This window comes from Epinephelus lanceolatus, chromosome 22, assembly GCF_041903045.1.
Source record: "Epinephelus lanceolatus isolate andai-2023 chromosome 22, ASM4190304v1, whole genome shotgun sequence".
Taxonomy (NCBI): Eukaryota; Metazoa; Chordata; class Actinopteri; order Perciformes; family Serranidae; genus Epinephelus; species Epinephelus lanceolatus.
This window is the reverse complement of record NC_135755.1, coordinates 29,232,673-29,260,260: the sequence shown is the minus strand read 5'-3', so window position 1 is coordinate 29,260,260 and position 27,588 is coordinate 29,232,673. Positions and strand designations below refer to the sequence as shown.

General features: G+C 41.0%; 1 protein-coding gene across 3 annotated transcripts in view; it reads right to left on the bottom strand.

Annotated features, from left to right (window-relative positions):
* Window positions 1-27,588, bottom strand: part of fgf11a (fibroblast growth factor 11a) — a 146,214-nt gene that overhangs the window by 28,534 nt on the left and 90,092 nt on the right. For all 3 annotated transcript variants that reach the window (XM_078164234.1, XM_078164233.1, XM_033609778.2), the window contains one exon: window positions 15,557-15,660. In XM_078164234.1, the coding sequence (XP_078020360.1) occupies window positions 15,557-15,660 (104 nt within the window). The remainder of the gene's footprint in view (window positions 1-15,556; window positions 15,661-27,588) is intronic.

Genomic DNA, 27,588 nt, shown 5'->3' with positions numbered 1-27,588 from the left:
CCACAGGTAAGCGGGTCCCAGCGCCTCAGACAATGGAACCATGACAAGGAGTTTCCCCCTGCCATTAACCTCTGCTGAACTACTCCCAGTTGCTCTGGTGCTCCAGGAGCATTGCAAAGCCACTGCATAGACCTGGTCCTTGTTCCTGTATTAATATCAAGACCTCCAAAAACTCCTGGATATAATGGATACATGACTGGTCACTGCAAATGATTGTTTGCTCTTTAATGATTTGTAGGGTGCTAGACATGACAGGATGAAATGAATGTACAGTGAACAGATGAATGAAGGCACTGCAGAGGTGGAGTGAAGAAATGATGAAGAGGTGTGTGTTATTGGGGATGTGTAAAGACAGATGGATACACACAGCCCATCTGGCCTCTCTGTTCTTACAGCTGGACTATCTGGCACCGCACTGACAAAGTTTCTGTTTGTGCATGTTATCACCACAGAGTCAGGCTTGGTTATTACTGATTATTAATATCAGTGAACTGCGGCAAAGGGAAATGTTTTAGTGTATAGATGTGGGACACTCATACAGTAGGGGACTGTATGGGAGCCCAACCTAATCACCAGAAATATATTGGCACATATGTTTGTACAAACTACAGACATATTACATTTGTAGGTTATTATATGACAGATATGTTGAACCTTTACATTTTGACAACAATGGGGTTAAACAGTGGTTAAGTTTAGGCAAAAAAAACTACTTGGTTATTGTTAGGAAAGGTTTATGTTTTGTCTTCAGTTACCTGGTTTTGGTGGAACAATCTCATCAGAAAAAGTAGCTGCTTTTCGTGGCACTATCCCCTCCAGGTTCACTACACAAATCCACAATGGAGCCTAAAAGCTGATGGAAAAATACTGACGCACAATTGGAGCCTAAATAGCTGATGGTAAAAAAAATTCAAGTCAGTCTAAAACGCCCACGTTTGGAGCCTAAAAGCTGATGGAAAAACAGAGATGGGTTGCTACAAAACACCAACAATTGGAGTCTAAAAAGGCAATGGAAAAACACAGACAGGTTGCTACAAAACACCTACAACTGGAGCCAAAAAAGCTGATGGAAAAACATTGATATGTCACTACAAAACACCCACTGGAGCCTAAATAGCCAATAAAAAAACACAGACAGGTTGCTACAAAACACCCATGATTGGAGCCTTAAAAGCCAGTGGAAAAACACAGACAGGTTTCTACAAAACACCAACAATTGGAGCCTAAAAGTGTGATAGAAAGACACAGATAGGTTGCTACAAAACAACTACAATCTGACCCAAAACAGCTGACTGAAATACAGTGATATGTCACTACAAAACACCCACTGGAGCCTAAAAAGCCAATGAAAAAACAGACGAGTTGCTACAAAACATGCATGATTGGAGCCTAATAAGCCGATGGAAAAACAGACGGGTTGCTACAAAACTTGTACATTTCAAGCCTGAAAAGCTGATGGAAACGCACACATGACTAAAATTCAACTGGTTTCATTGTTTGTCTTGAACAGTAGTCTACACCTTGGCAGGCATCTTGCCTACCTGCCATGACATCCACCCTCCCCTCCACCTCCTGATGACAAAGTCAGCTCATATGCTACGTCACTATAGACACATTAATATAATGTGTATGAAACTTGTAAATGTAACATATACTTGGTCTGCAGAAATGTATTATGCCAACATTTTCCTCTGGCGACTGGGCTGGGGAATCTGTAAGAAAGGACGATCAGTCTTTCCTCTCTCACACTACAGCTGTCCCAAGTCGGGTCAAAGTTAACTTTTACTGCAGGGCTTTACATCTTAATGGAGTAGTTTTATATCGTGGTATTTTTCGATTTTACTGAAGTAAAAGCTCTCTCCACCACTGACTGTCCAATTGCTCCAGTGTCTCCTATCAATCTAACAGTTCTAATCAGTGCCTAAGTCATATTTTTGGAGCTGTGTCACAGAATGTTATCCCTAAGCATGCCACCTACATGTCTCTTGTACTTGCTGCATTATGCCCTTACAATTAACATTCACCTGGGACAGCTGTCGCTATTTTGGCACCATGACAGTTTTGCTGAGGCAGCATTAAAATGGAAGAAATCAACTAATATGACTTGAGTGGTGTCTAGGGAGATACTTCATCAATGTCAATATATGGAGGAACAAGCTGTCATGGAAAAATTATTTAAAAACAATCAGAAATGTTTTAGTACAGCCGTGGCCAAAAGTTTTGAGAATCACACAAATATTAATTTTCATAAAGTCTACTGCCTCATTTTTTATGATGGCAATTTGCATGTACTCCAGAATGTTATGAAGAGTGATCAGATGAATTGCAATTAATTGCAAAGTCCCTCTTTGCCATGAAAATGAACTTAATCCCCCCAAAAACATTTCCAATGCATTTCAGTCCTGCCACAGAAGGACCAGCTGACATCATGTCAGTGATTCTCTCGTTAACACAGGTGAGAGTGCTGATGAGGACAAGGTGGAGATCACTTTGTCATGCTGATTGAGTTAGAATAACAGACTGGAAGCTTTAAAAGAGGGTGGTGCTTGAAATCATTGTTCTTCCTCTGTTAACCATGGTTACCTGCAAGGAAACACGTGCAGCCATCATTGCTTTGTACAAAAAGGGCTTTACAGGCAAGGATATTGCTGATACTAAGATTGCACCTAAATCAACCATTTATCGGATCATCAAGAACTTCAAGGAGAGAGGTTCAATTGTTGTGAAGAAGGCTTCAGGGCGCCAGCAAACGCCAGGACCGTCTCCTAAAGTTGATTCAGCTGCGGGATCGGGGCACCACCAGTGCAGAGCTTGCTCAGGAATGGCAGCAGGCAGGTGTGAGTGCATCTGCACGCACAGTGAGGCGAAGACTTTTGGAGGATGGCCTGGTGTCAAGAAGGGCAGCAAAGAAGCCACTTCTCTCCAGGAAAAACATCAGGGACAGACTGATATTCTGCAAAAAGTACAGGGACTGGACTGCTGAGGACTGGGGTAAAGTCATTTTCTCTGATGAATCCCCTTTCCGATTGTTTGGGGCTTCTGGAAAAAAGCTTGTCCAGAGAAGAAAAGGTAAGCGCTACCATCAGTCCTGTGTCATGCCAACAGTAAAGCATCCTGAGACCATCCATGTGTGGGGTTGCTTTTCAGCCAAGGGACTGGGCTCACTCACAATTTTGCCTAAGAACACAGCCATGAATAAAGAATGGTACCAAAACATCCTCCGAGAGCAACTTCTCCCAACCATCCAAGAACAGTTTGGTGACGAACAATGCCTTTTCCAGCATGATGGAGTGCCTTGCCATAAGGAAAAAGTGATAACTACGTGGCTCGGGGAACAAAACATCGAAATTTTGGGTCCATGGCCAGGAAACTCCCCAGACCTTAATCCCATTGAGAACTTGTGGTCAATCCTCAAGAGGCGGGTGGACAAACAAAAACCCACAAATTCTGACAAACTCCAAGCATTGATTATGCAAGAATGGGCTACCATCAGTCAGGATGTGGCCCAGAAGTTAATTGACAGCATGCCAGGGCGAATTGCAGAGGTCTTGAAAAAGAAGGGTCAACATTGCAAATATTGACTCTTTGCATAAACTTACTGTAATTGTCAATAAAAGCCTTTGTCCCTTATGAAATGCTTGTAATTATACTTCAGTATATTATAGTAACATCTGACAAAAAGATCTAAAAACACTGAAGCAGCAAACTTTGTAAAAACCAATACTAGTGTAATTCTCAAAACTTTTGGCCATGGCTGTATATCAACATTAGTGTCAGACCATATTAGCTTAAGAAATTGATTACGTCCAAGAATAGATAGAGACAAATATCTTAAGATTTGATTTGTCTGAACATGCATTCTATATATGGACAGAGTGCAGTTAAAGAAATGGTGACATAAAGGGGAAGAACAAAAATGTGAGAGGAGAGGCTGACTATGAGAGGTTTCAGGACGAGGAGGAGGAGGAGGAGGAGGAGGACAAAGGGAGAGAGGGGAAAGGAGAACAGAGAGGTAGAGGACGGAGCGAGGACAAGGACAGCAGATAAGGGACACATCAAGACAGGGATATATATTCTGAATAAAAGAGATTTGCGGGGTGACAAAAGGCAAAGGCGGAGGAAAGTGGTGATGGTGGAGAGGAGAGGAAAAGACAAACCACATGAGAGGCCAACAGACACAAATGGCCGGACAGGGAGCAAGACAGACTGACAGGCGAGTAAAAGCTGTACAAGTGAGACAGGGGGAGGAGAAAGATGAGCATGGCGGCGGTTGTTGCTCCCAGCGGAGATGTTATGTTCACTACGAGTCTGGGCCTGTCAGGCCATCCTTCTCTCCCTCACTCCCTCCCAGCATCCATTGCTCCTCCTCTCTCCCTTCTCTGTTTCCATCTTCTTCCTCTCAGGACAGCGACTACAATCAGCCCTGTTTGCTGTTACTAGTGGTAAGATCCAGCCTGCCCTGTCAGTCAAATTGCCCTGCCACCTCCTTATCCTCAAGGAGGCTGGAGAGCCCTAGCCTTGAATACAGATTCACACACGTCTTATATGGATAAACACATAGAAGCTTTACATTGCATGTATGAGAAGGTCAAAAATTTTACATCAAGTGTCTAATTTTAAACAAAAGTCAATTTCCTTCCTGCACATTTTAAAGTTAATGCAGAAAAACTGATGCTTTGCAGTGCCTCTCTCCTCTGTTCTCCGTCTTGCCTCTATTATCATCTCATTTTATCCTCCCAAAACAAGAGGCTTGTGTAAGGACAAAAGGACATTTGCACCATCATTTTGCTCTCACTCCCTTTTTTATTTACCAACTCGCAAATCCACAAAGAGATTAGGGCGTTCAAAGTGTGTTATTTTTTCTTCACAGTAGATTACTTGATTTTCCTTCTCCATCTCTCTTGAGTGCAAAAAGAAGCACCAAAGTGTTGTTTGGGTGATTCTTAAATATCTCTCAGGGCTAAACAGGGATGTTTGCCTGCCTGCTTCTTCACTCAGGTAAGGTGAATCAACACTCAAGAGAGGAAAAAAAAAAGTTCATCTCTCCTCAGTAAAGTAATATCTGTTTATTTTTTCCCTTGTCCTGGCAAGAGCTGCCTTCACTGCCGCTGTGTTAAATGTGTCTGGAGGTTTAAGTGTGTCGTCTGGTTAAACGCAGCCAAAGAGGGGAGTTGGGGGATTTACCGTGCTTGCATGTGATCAATAATTCATGCTGTGTGTTTGCAGGGAAAACACCACTGTGCAAACTAAAGTAAGTAGATATTTATTGTGTATTAAAGTCGAAGTGGAATTTCAGTGCTCATTTTTTGTGTGTGGAAAGGCAAATTATAATGAACAGCAGATGTTATACTGTACAAATGGAGATACAAGACTTCTTATTCCCCTTTTTTCAAAAAGTCCACATTGCATTAGCTATTGTAAGCAATTTAAAGAAATACTTCACCCATAAAATGACACTTTTATCAAATAATCACATTGTGTTACATTAAATTTGTGAATAAAACATTGTTTTTCTCACATGTTTTCATGGCGCACCAAGAATCAAAAAACAGAAAAAATTCTTGATGAAGTGGAGTAAATGGGGTCCATGTTTGACAACAGCAAAACTATATCAAAACATCCATTTACAAACTCTCACTCAACTCGTGCAGTATAATCCAAGTCTCATTTATCCAGTCGTTTGCTGAGTACTTCCCAAACACATGGATTTATGCTGTTGAAAACACCTCCGCACACAAGTAGCGCACCTGGGCAAACATGTGCATTTGAATTCTGCTTGTGTGAATGCACATTACTCGTCTGTGCCTGACACTGTTTCTATGGAAGTGTTTTAAAATTTAAGGTTTTACCGAAAATACATAGGCCTGATGATTGAGACTTGGATTATACTGCACAAGTTGTGTCAAACTTTGTAAACAGATGTTTTAATGTAGTTTTGCTGATGTTAAACCTGGCCCCCATTTACTTCAATTCATCAAGAATTTTATCTGTTTGTGGTTTCTTCATACCGTAGAGGCGTGCGAGAAAAACAAAGTTTCTTTACAAATTCAGCAGAACACAGGGTGAGTAATAGATATAAACATGATCATTTTATGAGTGAAGTTTTCCTTTAAGCCATCTGCCCCATACACCAATCAGCATCTGCTAGGCCCCACCAGTCAGAAAGTGGAATCTAGTCACCTCAGCTTGCTTACAGTAGCACTGATTCCCAACAGACATTACTTAGCTTAGCAGCCTAAAAACTGCTTTGCTCCCAATGACCCCTGGTTCAAAACCTTGCTTTGTCATTGCACATGAAACTAAATATCTACAAGATCCAGGACTGCTGTTCTGTTTTTACAACTGACTTTTGATCTCCCTGTAGAGGAGACAGGGAATGACATAGAGTCTCTGTGGGCATCAGTGACCTTGATCAAAAATTGCTTATGGTACATTGTCATCCTCCAATCACTTATTTTCTGCCTGAAGGCTAATTTCTCACATTTAATAAAATATCAAACAGCAAAGGAAAATACATGATCAAGCATTCGTTAAAACTACTGTAAGTGCTGTGATCCAGGCTGTTTAATTAGCTTGCAAAATAAACTGAAGTCACAACAAATTTGAAATATTCATAAAAGGTGACATCATTAAATTAGATGAGGTGATTAGATGCAATTTCAGTGATCCTAGTGGGAAAAATGAGTTGTGGCAGCAGCGGGGTAGAGAATATGAATAAGAATAGGATAAACAGAAACTACTGAAGATAATACAAAAAGAAAATAACAACAAGAAAGAGCTTTAAATGAGAATGATGCAACTGATAAATCAAGATAAATGATGGGGCTTAAGAAGGGCAAGCTGGAAAACTACTTTCCTCTTTTCTCTGAGCCATTACTGGCAAATGTACAGCTGGGAGAGGGTACTTCATTTTCAATCCTTTAAATAAGTGTTGTAATTATCTGCTTGTGTGTGTGTGTGTGTGTGTGTGTGTGTGTGTGTGTGTGGTTGCAGAAGGGAACACGTCTGCCACAGAAGCCCATGAAAGATTAATGCTGAGTAGCCACTGGAACACTGCCGCAGCCGAGGTGAGCCTTTGTTATTGCTACAAAAAGTTAAGAGGAAACACCTCTCCACCTTGGTTATATGTTTGGTTTTTTTCTCTGATGTTGCTGGGGAGCACTCCTTGATTTAAGCCTGAGAGAGCAAATCATAAGGCAGTAAATGCACTACTTTGCAACATCACAATGCCACCTGTATTACCTTTCTGAGTCACATATATCCTGTAAACATTATAAGTAAATGTATCTGGCATACTAAAAATATTTGCCAATCAATGACTTGCAACATATTTCATTTGTTACACTCCAACATCTCGTCTTACAATAAAACATCCACTCACAGCAGCTGAAGCATTAAACTTTTTACAGCTATGTTTAAGCAGTTACAGTTAAGGTGAGGGTTAACTGGGTTAACTTGTCTAGGTTAAATACTGATTAAGTCATCAGTGACTTGAATCTAGGGCTGGGCAATATGGCCGTTAAATAATATTGTGATATTTTGATACACAATATATTAATTGATATTTTTAAATCCCTACTTAAATACTAAACTTAAATACTAAACTAAATACAATGTAATAATAAAGTTTAAATAAAATACTATTTAAATAAAAGTACTGTTGTAATAAAGTTAATTGAGCTACTATCATAATAAAGTTTAAATTAAAGAAGCAACAGACAGCATTTTTGCTTATATATATCATTATGAAAATAATGTGGGTTGCACAGGTATACACAGTAAAATCAGACTATCAACGTTTACATAGGTTACTTAATGGCTTTGCAATCTTTGCAATAAGCTTCTGCCACCGGGGACGAATTTTCATGGAAAAAATCTGCTTTACGGCAGGAAATGCGTCATGTATTGCCAAACTGGTCGGTCAGCCAATCAGGGACTGGAGCTGGTCCTTATGAGGAACTGGCCGGGGCATGAGATAGTTGAGTCAAGAGCACAATGGCAGACGGACAAAGTTTGGAGACAAGTGAAAAACGGCCTCCCAAAAGAAAACGAGCTAATCTGTGTGAGGAGGCGAGGATGCACAAAAAGGAGAGTGATAAAAGAAGAGGAAAAACAAGCATAAACCTCAGTCAGGCGTTCAAGAGATGGAGGGAGCTCTGTGACCAAAGAGGCTTCAGAACTGATGTCCAGCTAGCTTTCTTTCTAATGGATCAGTAAGTAACACGGCTAAATGTTAGCTAGCCGAGAGAGGACTGTACTGTACTGGCTGCTAGTTCATTCCTAGCTGGCCAGCATCGCAAATTGCCGCAACCAGGGACTGGGTAGCGAGCGTTGGTCGGCTGACATCCTCGTTGCCATTCTACGGCAGCCCTCGGACAGTGATTACCCCCACCCCCCCGCTGCCGCCGCCGCAGCAGCTACTGGGCACACAGCATCTCTGACCGGGAGAACTGGAGTAAAATCCTCTCTTCCGCTCCTGTTTGTCTGGTGAACGCCTCTCCTCTGTCAATACACTCTGCCAGCAGTTTAATAATATTGATGCCAGTTGTAACATTTGAATCTTTCAGTAGTAAGCCATGTTCTAAGCGGGATAATGTATAGTGAGCCAGTGACTGTTGAAAAATAACTCTGCTGTGCGTCGGGGTTCCATTTCCCTGTCAGGAGTTATTTTTCAACAGTCACCAGCTCACTATACATTATCCGTTACGTATCTACTGTTGTTTGTACTGATACTGTGCATATTGGTATAATTTACTGTGAGTTGTTTGTACTTGTACTGTGCATTCTGGTATAATTATTTGCATTACTATTTGTTTTTTTTGGTCAGATAAATCTGATAATTGTTGCTCGGTCTCTTTACTCATTTATTTAGTAGAGTGTCCACACACCTTCTCATTCTACATATACATAGAGCTATACTGGTGGCTTTACAGCCTACATTTTATTGCTTATCTCTGATCCCACGGTCAATTTGGTCTTTGCGACAGTGCGAGCAACACTGCTGACGCTAGGTGGCGCCAAGCTAAAAAAAAAACGAATCCTATTTGTAGCCTCTTTAGTACTGTTGTAATAAATTCAATAAAGTGCTGTTATAATAAAGTCAAAGTACTAACAACAGTACTGTTATAAAGTTAAATACAGTACTGTTGTATATTAGTTAAATAGAGTGCTGTTGTAATTAAGTTAAATAAAGTACTGTCATGATATAGTGAAATGAAGTACTGTTTCAATACCTTAAATTAAGTACTGCAAAATAGTAAAATACAGTATTATTATAATGAAAATGAATCCAGAACCATTTGTGCCTTTATTCTGAGGCACCCGGCTCATCTTGGGCCAAAATGTTAATGACTTTGCTGTGAACTTGAAAGTTCTGGCCAACATTCAGTTGTTAGCAGTTAGTGGAAAGTTGAACTGTTACAGCTGCGCTGTTAAATGTGAGGTTTTACAGCTCTCCAGTTCATATATTAATAATGGTGCTCCATGGTCGCAAAATGTGCAGAATCATTGTGGTATGGAGTCATTCAAATACAAAAACATGCCTAGCCTGCTCATCGGGTCACATGCATTGGCCAAAAAAATGATCTTACAATTTATACTTGATGTTAGCTATATAGTACTTTTATAAATCCCATGTGGAATTTGCAGCAATAAAAAAAGTATAATCAATATATTGCCCACCCCTACTTGAGGCACCAGACACTAATTGAGTGCATTAGTTGCTATACATGGTTATTTTGTGGCCCCACAGTAGAAAATATGTAATCTAGGCAGCAATTAGGACTTCCATCAAAATGTATTTGGCAAGAAAAATAATTATATAAAGATAACTTGAGGCAGAATGGTTGTTAATTTGAAAAACACCACTAAATGGCAGCAGAAACAAGCTGTAGACTTGTAGACAGTTGCTTGTTTACACATTATTTCCATTATTTGAGTGCAATATTCCCTCCACGTTTAGCTCTGTTTGACTTTCCACCAAATCCTGAAGAACATTTCTTTAGCTGCTAAATACTTCGACAGCTAGCTGCTAACTTTGTCCGTCTGCTGTTAAGTGCTGGCCATGTAGGATACAGTGGGTATATTTTGAGCTTTGTTTGCTGCATCTGAAAACAAGGCTGATGAGAGCTGTGGGAGTCAGCTACAGCTGTAAAACCAAAACAATGAGCTTAAAGATGCTAAAGCACTTCATACATTTTCTGTGCCTTTATCACTACAAGCGACCTTTTTGCACATAGTCATGTGATCTGTTGTTCTGATCTGAAAATATTGATTATAGCAGCTTTAAAGGAGAAGCGACCCCTGTTTCATCCCATTTTCTACTCTTGCCTTTTGTTCTCTCCTGTCCCTGCAATGCAGACCACAAACCACTCCACAAACTAACAGCCATTATCTCAAACATCTCCCTCACTGTAAATCTTTAAAGCACACATAAGAAATTAAACAACAGAGTTCCCCCCCTCTCTCACAGTCCCACAGTGCCACATTCCACTACAGAAAGCAAAAGGAAATCCGTACCCGTGACCTAAAACGGCACCAAAATATTTTCTGAAATTCTGAAATGTGCGTGTTAACATTTTACATTGAGGTTATGTCTTTGACTGCTTGCTATAATTCCCCTTACCCTTCAGGGGATGACGCAGGGGCCTTGTTCCCTGCACATGCTAACGGTTGCATAACAGGGTGTTACGGCTCTGCACTGCCTCTCTCCGGACCCTGAGGGCAACGAGCGCAAAACATGCCTTCCTCCTCTATTTCTGTTCTCCGTCTTCTTCACTACCTCTTGCTCTCTCTAGTGCTCACATTTGCACAGAACAATAGCGGAGTAGGTAGTTTAAGGTGAGAGGGGGGGAAAAATTCCTCCTCTTCTCCTTTGTCCACTCTCCTTTCTCATCTCAAAGGGATTTTCTTGCACATTTTTCTCCCTCCCCTCTCAGTCTCTCCCCCTCTCTCTTTCCCCATAGTTCTTTCCCTCAGTGAAAATGGGTCACCTTTCTTTCTGTCAGGAGAATGCCTGGGTAAGTATAACCTCTATTTTCTGTGTGTGTGTATGTGTGCAAGGTTCTTACTGTCTAGGGGGGTTCCGAGCCCTGGAAAAGTCATATGCAAGGACCATTTTCTGGGGCTCATTAGGGGGAAGTTTGGGTTTTTGGGTTGGGGTTATAGGGTCAGAGTTAGGTCAAAATATGGATTGGGGCTACCTTTGACATTTCTGCAAGATAAAACTACACCACTCAAGACTTTTCGTGATAACAAAGACAAGGGAACTTCTGGTATTTTTAGTCATTTTACCTTCAGGAGAATAAACAATAAACTCTGGTATTACACTGTATATCAGGCAAGCAGGCTTCCCCCTAGATTTCTCTATTTACCCATTATATGATTTGAGGTGACTCTCTTCCTTGCTGCAACCAACGCAGCAACTAAGCTTTATGTGACTAAATGTGCAATGACATCACCAATATGCAAATAAGCATATAGCATTATTTGCACAAAAGCCCTTCAAAAATGTTGAAATTAGTACACATTATAAATGAAATAAGTCTTGCTAAATATGTAACCTTACCAAAGAAGTCCTAATATGACTTTAAAAGAAAGTTTCCATATACATTCACCTCTTGTAGAATGACAGTTGAGATAGGGTCCAGCGTCCCCACAACCCCTAACAGGATAAGCAGTTACGGAAAATGAATGAATGAAAGAATGAAGTTTGATTCCTTTGAGTCACATGTGTCTGTGATGGAAGTGCCAAGAAAGAAAGACAAATGGTTCAGTAAGAACAATTTTGATGCAGGGAAACGGTGCATCTAATTTTAAAAGTTAGATGCACCAGCAGTGGTTCATGTTGGATTCCTTTGGGTTGGATCTGGCTGTCGTGGAAGTGCCAAGTGTTTTCTGCATGTACACAGAAGTATTTCAAGCCCTGCTCATAGAAGTACCAAAACTTACATAAATCACACGCGCCAACAAGAAGTCAGTTCAAGCTACACTGACCAACTACTGTGAGTCATGTTATGTGATTTTTGGTTTGTGGTTGGCAAAGTGAGAGGCTGCTAGAATCAAGGACAGACATTAAGTAATGTGCATGTTTCAACAGATTGTTCCCATACTGTATATGTGGCAGCAGCCTCTGTGTATATCAGCGTATGTGTGTTCTTTCCAGGCTGAGTTTCCATTGTTCCTCCTGATAGAAACCCTGTATCTCCTCTCCTCGTCTGTGGCAGTATGCATGCAGGCAGCGTTAGATGGACTTTGAAGTGAGCGCACCGATGCACTTCAAACAAGATCTCACACACTTTGCCTGTGTGCCAAGAGGAAGGCTGAAAAAGGCTGAAAAAAAGAGCTTTTCTCTGCATCCTGATAGAGTGCACTCTGATCCACCCTCTGTCTCCTCGCCTATTCTTCCATCTACCTCTCAAATCTGTGCCTCAGCTGCGCCGCTTCTCTCCGCACATCAATGCAAAACAACTCTCTGGAAGAGCTGCATGAGCTGCTTCACAAGTTGCAGCGTACAAGTGCTGCTGTGACGGAGAGTAGGAAACTGTTTCATGCACAGATGCATGCAGACATAAGCCACTGTTTCAGATGTCACCACCTCGGTTTGTCACTGTGTGAGTAAAAAGGAACCATATTGGGGTGAAAAGATTTTGTCTCAGATGGTCTCAGATGACAGCACTGTGTCATGTGATGCTGTGTCTGTATTAATCATAGTGTACTTATGACTGTGGACTGCTCATCAGGTGACTTAATTGCTAACATTATACCACAATAATAGGACATATCCCTAAATAAAAACGGCATGTTAAAATTGATGAGATATGATAGCAATTTTCACACAGTATTTCAATAATACAAAATACGACAATTAAAAAACTAATTTTGAACATCTTCAGTTTAAAAACAACATGGCTTTGGAGACAGTAGATGGGCCAAAAAAAAACAAGAAAAGGAAATGGACAGTTAAATAAGACTGAAAGGGAGAGTTCATCCCAAAATCAAAAATACCTATTTTTCCTCTTACTTGTAGTGCTATTCATCAGTCTCGATCGTGTTGGTGTGAGTCGCAGATTGTTGGGAGATATCAGCTGTAGAGATGCCTGCCTTCTCTCCAATATAATGGAACTAGATGGCACTCAGCTTGTGGTGCTCAAAGCACCAAAAAACTACATTTGAAAAACTCAACAGCAATGTCTCTTTCCAGAAATCATGACCCAATTACTAAAGATAATCCACAGACCTTGTTGTGAACAGTTTCATGTAGGAACTATTTTCTTTCTGCTGAACTACATCAACTCTATCGCTGCGCAGATGGAAGTGTGCATTTATTCATGGACAAGACGCTTGTGCGCTTGACAGCATGAGATGTAAACATTAGTGGCGTCCACCTCGGCTGGGCTGTAATTATTAGCTAGCTCAGTGCTGCTAGGTGAGCTAGCACTAGATGTACATTTCCTTCCACGCAGTAATTCGGTTGGCGGGTGTAGTTCAGTAGAAAGAAAATGGTTCCTTCTGAAACTGCTCACAACAAAGTCTTTGGGCTCTAGTTTCCCGGCGCAGCACAGGGTGGCGAACCCCACGCAGAACTAGTTTCGAGCAGCGCAACCCAAGGTGCGCTCAGTTTGGTAGTTTGGCAGACCGAGGTGCGCTGAGATGGGTGTGGCGGCACAGTAGGGGGAGGTGTCGACAGATCCAGCTTGGCGCAGTGACAGTTTCGTGCCAAAAGGCTTCGCCGAAGGTGCGCTAAAAGCTTGCCAGCTGAAACCAGGTCTACTGTCAGCGCAGGCGGAGCGCAGCCGGTGTAAGCCGAATTTTGGCTGACCGGAGGACAGTGCGCACACGTCACCAAAACCTCACAGGCAGGTTTCCAGAATATCAGGCACATTAACGATGCAATAAATACCCAAAAAAAACACTATTCAATGCAACTATCTGCAATCAGCACATAAATGTATCTCTGTATTGACTGTCCCGTCACATCTGATGTCAGATCAAAGGGGACTGGCACCGTTTGGCACATTTGGCATGCGTAATGGAAACCCAACCTGATTTAATTAACACAGCTGCAAACTAATGGGTTCACATCCCTCTCAGCCAACCACAAACAGCCACAGCATCAGATAGGGAGTATATATTCAGCATCTGTCATCTTAGAAAAGTCAAAAGAAAAGAAACAGAGTGAGACTGCCAGAGAGAAAGAGAGAGAGCGCACGCGCATGAGAGAAACGCAACATTGATTTACAATTGTGGTGACCTCCTCCCAGGCCACCTTTGCATCATCAGCCCATGGAGGTCTGCTCGCAGTTCCGTATATTCGGACACTGCGAATTTGGACCTCCCGGACCAAAACATCAGTTTCCTCCTGGGAGAAGTTTGGCCGTCTGACACTGCTGCTCTCTTCTGCCATGGTGAATTGAGTAAACTCTCATTACGCCTTCGCACGGCGCATTTAAGGGCGAGGAGAGGGGCTCATTTGATTGGTGTGATGTGTGTAAAACCCACTCCACGCCTTCTCTCCTCCCTCTTTCCGACTTGTGCAGGTAGGAGGGACGGAGGTGGGAAAGAGGAGTAGCAGTGCCAGGCGCACGGTGTGCCAAACTTGCAAAATCAGCCTGGCCACACCCAGTTGGCGAAGCACAGGTGCGCTGCGCCCCCGCCTCGCCCGGTCTGCGAAACTAGAGCCCTTTGAATTTTCTTGTGCAACTGTGTCATGTTTTTTGGAAAGAGACATTGCTGTTGAGTTTAAAAAAAAAAAAAAAAAAAAGGGTGATTTGAGCACCACAAGCTGAGTGCCATCTAGTTCCAGAGAAGGCAGACATCTCTACGGCCGATATCTCCAACACTCTGCAACTCACACCAAAACAATCTAGACTGATAAATAGCACTACAGGTATGAGGAAAAATATTTATTTTTAATTTTGGGGTGAACTGTCCCTTTAAGTAACATATACCTATCTATATGGGAAATCACCATAACATAAAGACATTTATTGTGAATGCAGACTGTGGACAATATACTATCTATAAATGTTGATCTGGTTTATCTTGTGTTGCTTAAAATGACTACAAAGATTATGCAAAATGGAACCTGGGTGAAGCAGATGAGATTCAAATGTTTATATTTTCATATATTTAAAGGAGAAGTAGTTATCACACTTGATGATTAAAGAGTTTCGGAACAACTTTATCATAATTTTTTTGCGAATTACCTTTCATAACTGCAGAGATCAACAGTGTGTTCAGTTACGTTCCAGGTTTAAGCTCTAATATGAGAATAAATAACAAATGTTCTGTTACTTTTAAAAGCAACACAAAGTGGTGTGTAAGAGGCTATTACACACATCCATCTACTGTAAGTGATGCTGCCACACAGACTGACTTCAAAAGCTTTCATGGAACTCCAGACATTTCTGCATTACTTCAATTTCAACAAACTCTCCAACGACATTCAGAATGTCACAAGCAAAGCCACTGATGGAGTGGCAGTTTTTCAACCAGGGGTGCTGTAATAAAATCAAGTCTTTAAAGGGTGTTACTGTATTGTATGTGCTGACCGTACCGAAGTGTAGAGGTAGCCCTCGCTGTTCATGGCAACGTAGAGCCCTGTCTTGGTACTCTGGATGGCCACTATCCTGAGCCCCACAGGAATCAAGTTGAACTGCACTGCAAAAAAAGAAAAGCAGACAGGGAGGACCGGTGTTAGAACAATCATTCTCCCTCTTAAACGCTCACAGTGCTTCCTCATGGCATAAAAAGACAATTGCTTTCCAGCTGTCTCCTATTTCATCCTCCCTGTTGTACAGTATTTCTGTCAGAGGCGAGTGTGAAGTGTGTGGAAAAAGAGAGAGGCAGAGGCAGGGAAGGATTAGGAGAGGGAGATTTAGGAGGAATAAAGTCTGGTTGCTGGTACATCGGAGGTCATACAAAGCTGGGAGTGACTGTACGGAGAATTCCCCCGCTGGAGAGAGAGAGATAGAGAGAGCATGGCTCAGCAGAGAGCTTTAAAAATACAGTACATTAGAAAGTGACATCGCCCGAGCCTGCTTTGAATTCATTTCCTCTGTCCCGACACAGTAAACAGCACTTTGTAATGCACTTTGTCCGATCCCCTTCATATGAAACCTTGGATTTCTTATGTGCATAGCTCTCCATATAAACTAACTTTGACTCAGCCCCTGGAGCAGCACACACACTGTGTGTCTGAGTGTGTTGTCGGCAGTGGCGTCGCCTGCATGTAATTTGTTTAGGTGCTTTTCTGTCCATGCAAGTACAAATACATGCCTGTTCTAGCTTGTGTGTGTGTTTAACCTTCTAAGACCTCTTGAGTGTGTGCCATCTATATGTGCCTTATAGGATGTGACATGGTGAGTTGAGTGATGCTGACAAAACGGCCTCTGGCTGCCAGCTGCTCCGTGGTCAGTGTCATCATGACCAAATGCTACCATGTCCCTGAAGTGTTAGGGTTAGATCTGGGATGAGAAACACAACCAATACACAAAGACAACTGAACACATAACAGCTATACTAATTACATTATTCAAAGCAATATTTCATCATGTTGGCAAACATGCTTATTTGCCAAGAATTAGTTGAAAAATCAATACCACTCTAAAACCACAGCTTATAACTCTTGATGCCAAGGGCGCCTACACACTGTATGACTTTAAAGGTCGTCAGATTGCTATGCTGATCACATTACATGGCTGTCTGTCTCACCATGGGGTATCTTGAAGTTGTTGTGGTTTGCACATTACAAAAGTGATAAGCAACGGGTTATAACACATTAGACATTTCACTGAGAGAAATCTGCAAAGTGTGTTTGGTCAATAAAACACATGCTAGAAGTGATATGGGAAAAGAAGCAAGACCACATGCGAGACAGTAGTTCTTTCCTCCAAAATAGATGTTCACAAGAAAATGGTTATCCAAGTTGTTTGTGTGCTAATTTGCAGCGAAAAACCAAGGAAGACACATAACTCCTTCTCCTCCTCACCCAATATTTTCCACTCTTATTGGCTTTATGTTGTTGCTGCTGTCATTGCTGTTTATAACAAATTTCAGGCTACAGAATTTGGACTCGCAGACAGGTCCAGATATTTAACCTGATATATAAATCTTGGGCGTCTGCAACACAACAGCCCATGTTTCAGATCGCATCTTTGAAAATTCATTCATAGTGATTGTCACTCATGGATGCAATTTTCCTCTGATGTGGGACAATAAAATCATGTTGTGTAAACTCGATATAAGCTAGATGACATAGCAGCTCCAGCTCTGTAGCTTACAAAGGTAAAGAGTGGGTAAGGGTATTTCCCAAAATGTTCTATTACTTAAATTCCCATTAAGAAATGTTGAACTATTCCTTTAAAATAATTGATCAAGCTTGAAATTATTAATAATTCTTCAGATTTTAAACAGTAGTTTGATGGAAAAAAAAACCAAAAACCCCATCTCCTATCGGTCTGACAACGATTTAACTTTTTGAGACAAAGGTCAATATTTTGAGGGTTCTGGTGTAGCCGAATATTCGGGCCAAGACTTCCTCTTCCATATACTGGTCTAGTGTTGCACGGTATACCGGTACTAAAATAGTACCGCGGTACTAGAGTATTCCAAACGGTACTATACTGCATTTGGAAAATATCGGTACTTTGAAATTGATTCAATTCATTAATTTAGTTAATTTATTTTACTCAATTATGCACACAGACGCCTTTCTTGTTCCTATTGGAGCACAGATTGCACAAGTGGTGTGTATGACAACACCTGTATCAACATTCGCAGCTGGCGCATGTGAAAAAAGACAAGAGAAAGTCTGCCTCACAAAGGGAGACAACACGAGACAACACAAACTTGGTGGGACATTTGAGTTACCAAACCGTGACATCCGTACCGAGGTTTGTATCCAAAAGGACTTTTCCTTAGGAAAAGTACCGAAGAGTATCGAAAAGTATCCAAATTCATATTGGTATTGGTACCGAAACAAAGATTTTGGTATCGTGACAACACTATACTGGTCATTGTGTACAGTCTGATTAGCAACTTGACACAGGAGAATAGGGTTGGAGTTGAGAGGCGGTTAATCTTTACAAGCAAATATCTGCATGTGAATGCAGGTAAACCAACTTACTAATAAATCTTCGTCAGAAGAGAGCAGATAGGTCCTGAGATTTTATTTAAGCCAATACATTCCCCATCTTTTGCTCTCCATAGTAACTGTGTACCTGCATGCAACCGAAGCCCGCTCAAACATGATTGGTCAGCAGTACTTGGACTGAACACAGAACAGAACACAAACAAAATACTTCCAATACCAGAATCTTTTCTGGTTGCCTACAAATTCTGCATTCATTATAGAGATTACTTTTTTATTCAACCTTAATTTAACTAGGAGGTCCCTTGAGATAGGAGTGTCTTTTCCAAGGGAGACTCGGCTAAGGCAGAACACCAGTCACAGTTTAAATAGAAATAAAACACAGCAGACGGGAAAACGCAATCATAAAAAAACAAGACGGAGGCTAAATTCAGCTCACACAAAGCAGTTGCAGTTCAAAGTTACCTGGATGTATCTTAGGTGACTTAGATGTAATTTGCTGTGCAGATTATTTGAAGCCCAAAAAGTAAAGTAGGAAAAGGCTTTTTGCCCCAGCTCCGTGCAAACCCTTGAAGCCTGGTAGCAAAGCCACCTTGTGGAACTAAGCTGAAGACTGCTAGAGGTCTACGTCAGGAGATTACATATATAGATGAAGTTCACCCAGCATGGCCTTGTACACAAAAATGTACAAATGAAGTTGTCTATGGACTTGGTGATGGCCAGTCTACCAAATCATAACACCCACCATTATGAGTACAGAAACCGGAGCAGGTTATAAATATGCCGGTACCGCCAACATAATAAATTGACCATAAGGAGGCTATTTTTAAAGTCAATACCAGATAAACCTGTCTTGTCATCAGCATTTGTTTACATTCTGGTCAGAAATACCAAAACCAACATCTTTGAGATGCAGTTTGCAGCATATGACAAATTACAAAAATGCATTATAAAGTGACAGGGTGGTTGTCAAGATGACGGATCTGTTATATGGATGAAGAATTAAGTCTCTGGAGCATGTTTTAGATTCATGGAGCCATTAGCTGCCATTAAACAAATCAATTTCACATCAAAAGTTCTGCCAACGTAATGGATGGAAGTTAAGTTATCAGATGGAGATAGAAAGTCAATGCTTGCCATGATGAAAAAATAAATACATCAAACTAAAACCTTGTCAGAGCTACTGAGTTTTGAAGTGAATTATTTAAACTGCAAGAAAATGTTGTTTTTATTGTCAGTAATAAAACCAAAAGAACATCATTCATCCTCTTTTCAAGGAACATTCTGTTAGACAAGTTCTTCCACATAGGATTTAAACTTGCAAAGTTTGATTCTATTTAGGCTAAACAGGAAGAAAGTTGTATGTATTTCCTGTCAATATGAACATAGTCATATTTCACAGCTATCTCACGGTCCACCACTCCAGTATGAATGACACCAAACACAGTACAGATAGTGGTGTGTGACCACTTTGAATGTGCAGATGTAGGTAATGAAAACTGCCCATACTTCTTTCTCCCTTCCTCTCTCTCCATCTTCAGGGCCCTTACTTCTATTTGCTCGATCGATCCCTGCATCTCAAACAGTTGCTTTCGCAAATGAACAAGGTGTCACCAAAGACCGCGGCCGGGATGACAAATAGAGCAGGGCGCGCACACATTGCCTCCCTCCTTCTTGCCCTTCTCTCTTGTTTCCCCACTCTTACATACACCGGCAGCCTTGCTGTGGCGTTGATGTCCCAACATAACCTGCTGCACGCCGAGACACACGCCGGGTTCTTGTTTAAATACTGGTGAGCTGGAGTGGAAACATTAAAAAGTCAGCTGGAGAAAATGCTTTCAAGCAAGCCATGTTAGCTTAATTAGCTAGTTAGCTACAGATTTTCCGACTCACCCCTGTTATTGCAGACTATATGCTGTGCAAGAATGGCAAGCGTGGCAGGCGTAGCAACAGTAACAGGGCTTAGCGAATGGTCAATTACTTCCTACTTCCCACTCTCTCTCCATTGTCATTTGTTTCCTTCATCTCTCTCTCACTGCATCAATCTCTCTTTATTTTCCCTCCCACGAAAGAGTTTGCTTCTTTTCTGATCCTCAATCAAAAAGAGCTTTTCTTATCAAATGGATCACATAACTTTCTGGCTGGGTAATAGAGGTGTCCCATCTCTCTCTTGTTTTCCCTTTCCCCTCATCCTTCTCCCTCTCTGTCCTTCGTTTTTTTTTTCTTTCTTCTGCAACCCACAGAGGAGGTCGCTGGATTAATCAAAAGTATTTTGAGGGGAGAGACAGAGGGAGGGGAAAAAGGAGAAGAGGGGAGGAAATGAAAAGGAGGGAGGAGGGCGTTGCCAAATCAATCCCACAAGTCAATTTGAGGCTTGAGATCATCTGCACAATAAATAAACAAGGAGAAAGTGGAGATGGGGTGAGAGAGAGGAGGAGGGGGGAGAAGCAGTTGCAGGACACGGAGTTAAGCTGTGCAGAGGGCATCTGCAGGCCTGCACACTGGGCTGCTGCTCTGCAGGGTTGCATTGTGTAGCCCAGTTGGTCTCCACTGGAAAGAGAAGAGGATTATAGTCATCTGTGAGAAGTCACACAGAGTTTAACTTCTGGACAGGCACCAGCCGTCCTTTATTCTATTTCCTGTTTGAATGAAGCCGACTGGGTGAAAGCATTGTGGTGATAACTTCGGCATCTAAAAGGGAATTGTCTGCTGTCACTCATGTTGAATTGGCTTAACAAACTGCAGTTATTGGACTCAGGCAAGTTCTCTCTTTGGGGTGGTCAGTGCATCAACAAACAGAAACCTCAAGCTGAACTATGTGAATCCTTGTTGTCAATGACAGAATCATTACTTTTAAAATAGAGTTCCCCTCACTGGTTACTGACAGCCTTGTAAGTTTGGTCATAAACTGGACGTATTTGGATTTCTTTTCTATTGGCTCAACATTACAGTAGTTACCATAACCCAATTCCATACTGCATACCAGTATTATATTGTATGTAGGTGGTTGTGTGATGAGTCGGCATCTGAATCAACTGTCTATCTCACAGTGGAATTGTCACAGCAGTGGGAACATACACTCATAAAACAAAAGATCATTCCATTCAAGCCTCATGAGGGTGCTAAATGTCTAATTTTACACAGAATTGCTTGGTTTCTCCGGATAAATTATAATATATTATATAGACTAAATAACAACAATATAGAGCGCTAAATACTTTATGAACTTAACTTTGTCAAAATCAGCAGGAGGAGACAGGAAACAGCCATTAGTGGCTTGTGGCTGGCATCTCTTTCTCTTTACAACCATGAAAAGCAAGCAGGCTAAAGCCCTATTGGCACGGGACTATTATTACCTGGGGACCTCTGGTAATTTGTAATAAATGCGGAGGTCGCCTGTGATCTTAATCTCATGCAAATCTGCCATGTCTGTAATGTATCATGGAAAAATTCCACTGCAAAGTACCTACCATATTTGGCCAAACATAGCTCATGTGATAATATTAGTCCCATGGGAAAATGCATTTCTGTGATTAGGGGTTGTATTTAGGTTTTTTGTTTTCTCTGTGTCTTGTTTCTGCCTCTCTCCTGATTGAGAGTTACAGGCTGCTTTGACAATTAAAAATGAAAGTTTTGACAACATCTTGGGTGCAGGAGGCTCATTTCATCATACTGCATGGTGACCTGTTCATGGAAAAAGCAAACTAAAATGAATCAATCTTAAAAGATGATGAGATGAATATCGTGACAATGTGTGGCAGAGCCAAGATAGAAGGAGGTTGAAACTGTACATCACTGCTGGTGGTAGTGTTTCTGTGTTTTGTAAAGACTCTGAGCATCATATATGGGGGGGATTATATCAGTAAATTCAAGTCAAATACAGACTTCGCTTATCAAGTGTGAATGCGCCGCACAAACCACATATGTAGGGGGGTAATTTCTAAATCCCAAGGTCCCCAGGTAATACAAGACCCATGCAAATAGGGCTAAAGAAACCAAATGAGGTGATGTGGTCTGTCTGTCTGTCATCACACACATATCCTCTACACACAACAAGCAGTGTTGTCCATGGTTCTGAAACAACAGCTATTTTCTGTAGATACAAAAGGCTGAAACAGAAGGGGCGAAAAATATAACAGAGAGGGGCAAGCCCCTTGAAAACCCTTTGTAGCACCAGGTGTCAAAAATGAGAATATTGATCAATCAGCACAACAAAAATAAATAAACTAGAAAAGCACTCGGAGATCACAGACCTCCGCCAAGCAGCTCGGATTTCCCACCATTTTATTATTTTATCCACTTCGCTTCAACTGATCACCACCAAAATTTTATCATCTGTTTATCAACCTTTCCTGAAAATTTCATCAAAATCCGTTCAGAACTTTTTGAGTTATTTGGCAGACAAACAAACAGACAAATGCCGGCGAAAACATAACCTCCTTGGCGGAGGTAATAAATAATCATAATGATAAAAAAAAACATTTGAAGATAAGATGAAGACAGGCAAGACTTGACCGATCACATTCGACTATGTAAGACTTACAGACTTACATCTTATACAAACCACACAGTCACAGCTTTCTGTATTTGCTGTTAAGAAATAAATGTATTTTACCATATGCTACTAACAGATGGGGAATAAAGCAATATGGACGCTAACTATTGTCAACCAAACTGTAACTTCTGAATGCCACTGGTAACTACACTTAACAAAGCCAAAGCTCAATCAGTTTGAATACTCAGGGCCCTACGCAAATGATATATGGCACATGGTCTAAATTGCATGGCCCAAGTGTATTAAGGTTGTGTCCAACTCCACTGTGCTTGTTAAGCTGTGCATAATCTGGATGTAAAGTAAGACGCAAGGGGCTAAGAGGTTGTATGTAGTCCCTTAATTAATCCCCAGTCCCTTAATAAGACCAGGTTTTAGTGGATCAATTGCGCAATCGCTTTCTGCTGCCTTGAGAAGGCAATCTGCTAACAATGCGCCTGGTTTTCTGATTCCTCATTTTAAGACCTTTCCATCCATGGTCAAAAAATGAGCACAAGTACATTTGCTGATTACAAAACGTGGGTGCTGACCATGAAAATGACAACGGCATCAGTCGTAAACTAGCAGTGACTAGCAGTGCTTTGTTGCTAGGAATTATGCTTCATTCATGTCATATAGAACAGATGGCAGAAAGATTTGTATGTTTACAAAGTAGCAGCATTCAAGTCATCGGACAACTCAAGACCATTGCAGGTTTGCAGAGACGGTTAAGTGAGGGGTTAGAATAACATTCAGAAAAATCTTCCCGCTATAAGTTTCCCTGAAAGTTTCCCGCTATAAACAGTACTACCGAGTGGAAAACCGGTAATAACAGTCACTCCAAAATGACACCAATTAGCCATTACTATGTAGTCCAGTGGGGATTTAGTATTGAAGGGCTATACAGACACAGTAGAAGCAGAGATGTCTATGAATATGAACTGAACAATAATGTGGCATTTCTACCATTTAAAAAATATACATAAAAAGCCTAAGCTTGGTAAGGCAACAAATCATAATTATCGAGCTTAATATATGCTAATGTTCCAAACAAATTACAATGACTTAAATATTCCTGATTCAATTACAGTCCCTTAACTTAAAACAACATCTACATCCTAAAACAAGACAGCGCACTGCACTGGGATCAGTACAATGACACTTCAGTTGATAAAAGCAAGCTGATTTGCATTTGCAACAAATGAAACAGCCTCTCTCCGTTCACACACAGTCATTTGTGTTGTAAAAAATTAGCTTTAAAGACTCAATAGTAGATTAAATGACTTGTAGAGGAGCTGCACGCCTGATTTCCCTCGTGGTCAATGACTCTGATGACAAGACAACTACCTTCACTCTCCCGTTATTTAACTTCTACCTCTTCCCTCAGGCTTTCCTCTCCATAACCGATTCCTCCAAGCCTTTATCTGTCTTCCTTTCAGTCCATCTGTCTCCTCCTCTCTTTCCCTGGTGCTTTCTTTTTTTTCACCCCGCCTTGTCATGAATTAACAACCTTTTTCTTATCTCATTCTGTGTTTTTTTTTTACGTCTCTCCATTTTTCTCCCTTATTTGTTCCCTTTCAATTCCCTCGCCGCCTGCTGTCGTTCTCCCCGTCCTGTGAAACCAATACTTTTCCATCCGCGTCCATTCATCTTTGTCCTATTTTACCCTGCAGCCTTCTCTGCCTGTCTCTTCATCACTCTCTCTTCTTGTCTCTGCCTCCCCTACCCTCACTTCTCCTCGTTTGGTATTCTTCATGCTCTCCTTCTCATCCTCACGAGCCCGCTCTGGTACTGTTTTACCGTTCCTCCTCATCTGGCTGAGAGAGCATTTCGCTTTCGATGTTCACATTTCTTCCTCCTTGAATGCTGTGGCTCTCACACACAGCAAAGTTTCCCTCATCTCGTCTTTCAAGGCTTTGAATTTCTCCCTCTCTGCCCTCTGCGAAGCAGCGTTATCAAGCACATGGGGAAAGTTAGACAGAGAGAACGAGCGGACTTGTTCCAAAGAGATAAGTCAAATTTCCCACCAACAGTGGGAGATGGTAATTACAGTGGATAAAAGTCAAGGAATCAAGCTTTTCCTTATGGCTTTCTGATGTACACACTGAGAGTCAATAGCTTTCATCTCTCTCTCTGTCACCTTTTTCCCCCTTTTTGCTCCTCTTCTTCTCGTCTGTCAAACTATCTGTCTTCCTGTCCCATTCTGTTTTTTTCCTCTCTCTTCCTCTCCAAGAAACAGAATTCAGAAAGAGACCAAATCCACTGTCAATGAAAACAGCAGCTTCATCCCTCATCACTTGCTCCCTGCACTTATTCCCTCCATGCTTTCATTTGTGTATTTTTTAATCTTCCCTCAGCTCCTTTGATATCAATTTCTTTCCCTGTCTGTTTCTTAATCTGTCTGTTTAGTGACAAAACCCTCCAAACCCATGTTCTGTCCCTGTCTCACCTCCATTGCTGCTGTCACTTTATCTGTAGTCTGCTGTATTACCCCATATTTGGCATTATCACACACCTCATGTTGACATCTACTTGTGAGCTTTCCATGCACCAACCAGGGTTTAGCTTCATTTGAGTCACTTATGGGTTTGTTTGCTTATGTATATTACAAGCACTGCCAATCACAAATCTAAATAAATAATAACTAGGAATATCTATTCCAAACTTTGACTGTTGTTTATTTAGTCCTGAATATTTAATGTTGTAGAGAAATACATTTGAATCCAAGTTTTCGGCAGCTTTAAAGCTCTCTCTCCCAACCAAGTGGTTGGCCTCCAAGGGGCCCTACAAAACATCTGATAGGTCATCAGCAACACTGCATACATATGCAACACTATATTTATTATTACTGTGTGTTTATTGTATTTATATTTTTTGTCAAATGTTCCTCAAGTCTCAGGCCTGTAAAAACTGCTAAGGTGAAACTAGGGGACACAAACAACACTCTATGGTTGACCTGCATAGACACTGTCTATCATGTCATTCTTAAATCCAAGCAGATGCTTGTGTTAAATTTTAGGAAATTTCCTCAGGGCCTTCTTGAGATATCTAATGCAAGGTCACAGTGACCTTTGACCAACAAATTCAAATCAGTTCAGCCTCGTCTTGAAGTGGATGTCTGTGCCAAATTTGAAGAAATTTTCTCCAAGTGTTCTTGAGATATCACATTCACGAGCATGATATGCTCGCAAGGTCACAGTGACCTTGACTGTTTAACCTTCAATCACCAAAATTTAATCAGTTCAACTTTGAGTTTGCCAAAATGAAACATATGAAGTAACAACGTCCTTGACCATTAACCTATAACCCCCAAAATGCAATCAGTTCTTCCTTGAGTCCAGGTGGACAGTTGTGCCAAAATTTAAGAAATTTCCCCAAGGTGAAAAAATAATGCCTCTGGCCACTGCTATCGCTGATGCAGGGGCATAATAAAAAAATAAATAATCTATTTTTTACTCATTGTATATAAACAAGGGATGAGCAATATTACTTTAAAATAATAATATGATATTGCAAGTCATTTTTAACCCTTTCCTTGGCATACTGAACTAAGAAAAGAACAAGACTTTGAGAGGTTGAGACCAAGTCAAGACTTGACCAGATCAGTGCGAGTCCCACACTGCATGACACACTTACAATAAAATGTAGAACATGCAAACCATAGGGACTCCTCAACCGGTCTGAAAGATCCACATTCCCATAAAAGAACCCACATGAAAATGTGTATGCGTAAGTGTATCATGAGATATGTCTTGATAAAATAACGTCAGAATCAGACACTGAAAAGGGAAAATTTATGTGTGGGTTTTCTATGAGTGAGCAAATATAAACACTAAGGAGCTGAAATCAACTTAACAATCTTAAATCATTACTCCTTTTTTGCACTGGCAATAAAATGATATACCCACAGTTGTGGTCCTGACCTAAATATAAACCTGATGTCGTCTTTGTCTAAAACAGAGACAAGTCAGAGTGAAAATGGCATCGATTCCAAGATGACAGTGAGACCTTCAAAAGGTGATCTCGAGACCAAGACCGATCTTAAGTACTACGACACTGCTAGCACTTGTTTCCACTGATTACAGGGAGTGGGAAGTCAGAGACTTGCTCAAATTAAAGCCACAATGTGCACAATCTGGAAATTCCTGACTATAGAGCCCACAGTTGTAGTATCAAAAAACTACAATTTACCACTTCAGCTATCAGAATGATTTGAAATAATGATACAATTGCATTGAAATGCTATATCTCATGGGTTGAATCACATACAGAGTTTTCAAATCAATCATTTTTTAGCAGTCATTACCACACATTTATTGTAACAAGGAAAGGCAGACACTTTCAACTTAGTTTTAGTAAGCTGCATTTCACAATGGGCTTAAAATGAGTGTAAACCTTTCCTCTTGGAAATTCAGGGTTCCAAAAGGGTTCTTCCTGAAGGGCTAAGGGTTCAACCCAGAACCATTTGCTTCTGAAGACCCCTTTTTAAATAATGGGTTACGCAAGGGTGATTTGTTTGACTAAAGGTCCCATTAAGAACCCTTTTTGGAAGAAAGGTTTCCTGAAGGATTCTTTGCAACTTTATTCATAACTTTATTCATTTATTTATTTTATGTGCAAATAATTCTAACTTATTTATGTTTACGGCATATGTTGGCACTGCCTGTGCGTGCCTGCGTGTGTGCATGTCCAATGTGTGTGCAGTGTGTTTAAAGTATGAATGAATGACATTTTATCCCCTCCATTATTATTCATTTATTATTTTCAAATGAGTTCCATTTTATTCTGTGCGTTGAATTTTGTTGTATTCATTTACAGTGACAATAAAAGGAATTGAATTGAATTTAACTAAATTGACATTCTCGCTCGAAGTGCTGGAGCGCCCTCTGGTGGAAAACTTGACCGCTCGTAAATTTGGAGCACTGTTGGAAAATACTTCTCGGTTATTCAGAAAACCAAACTCTTG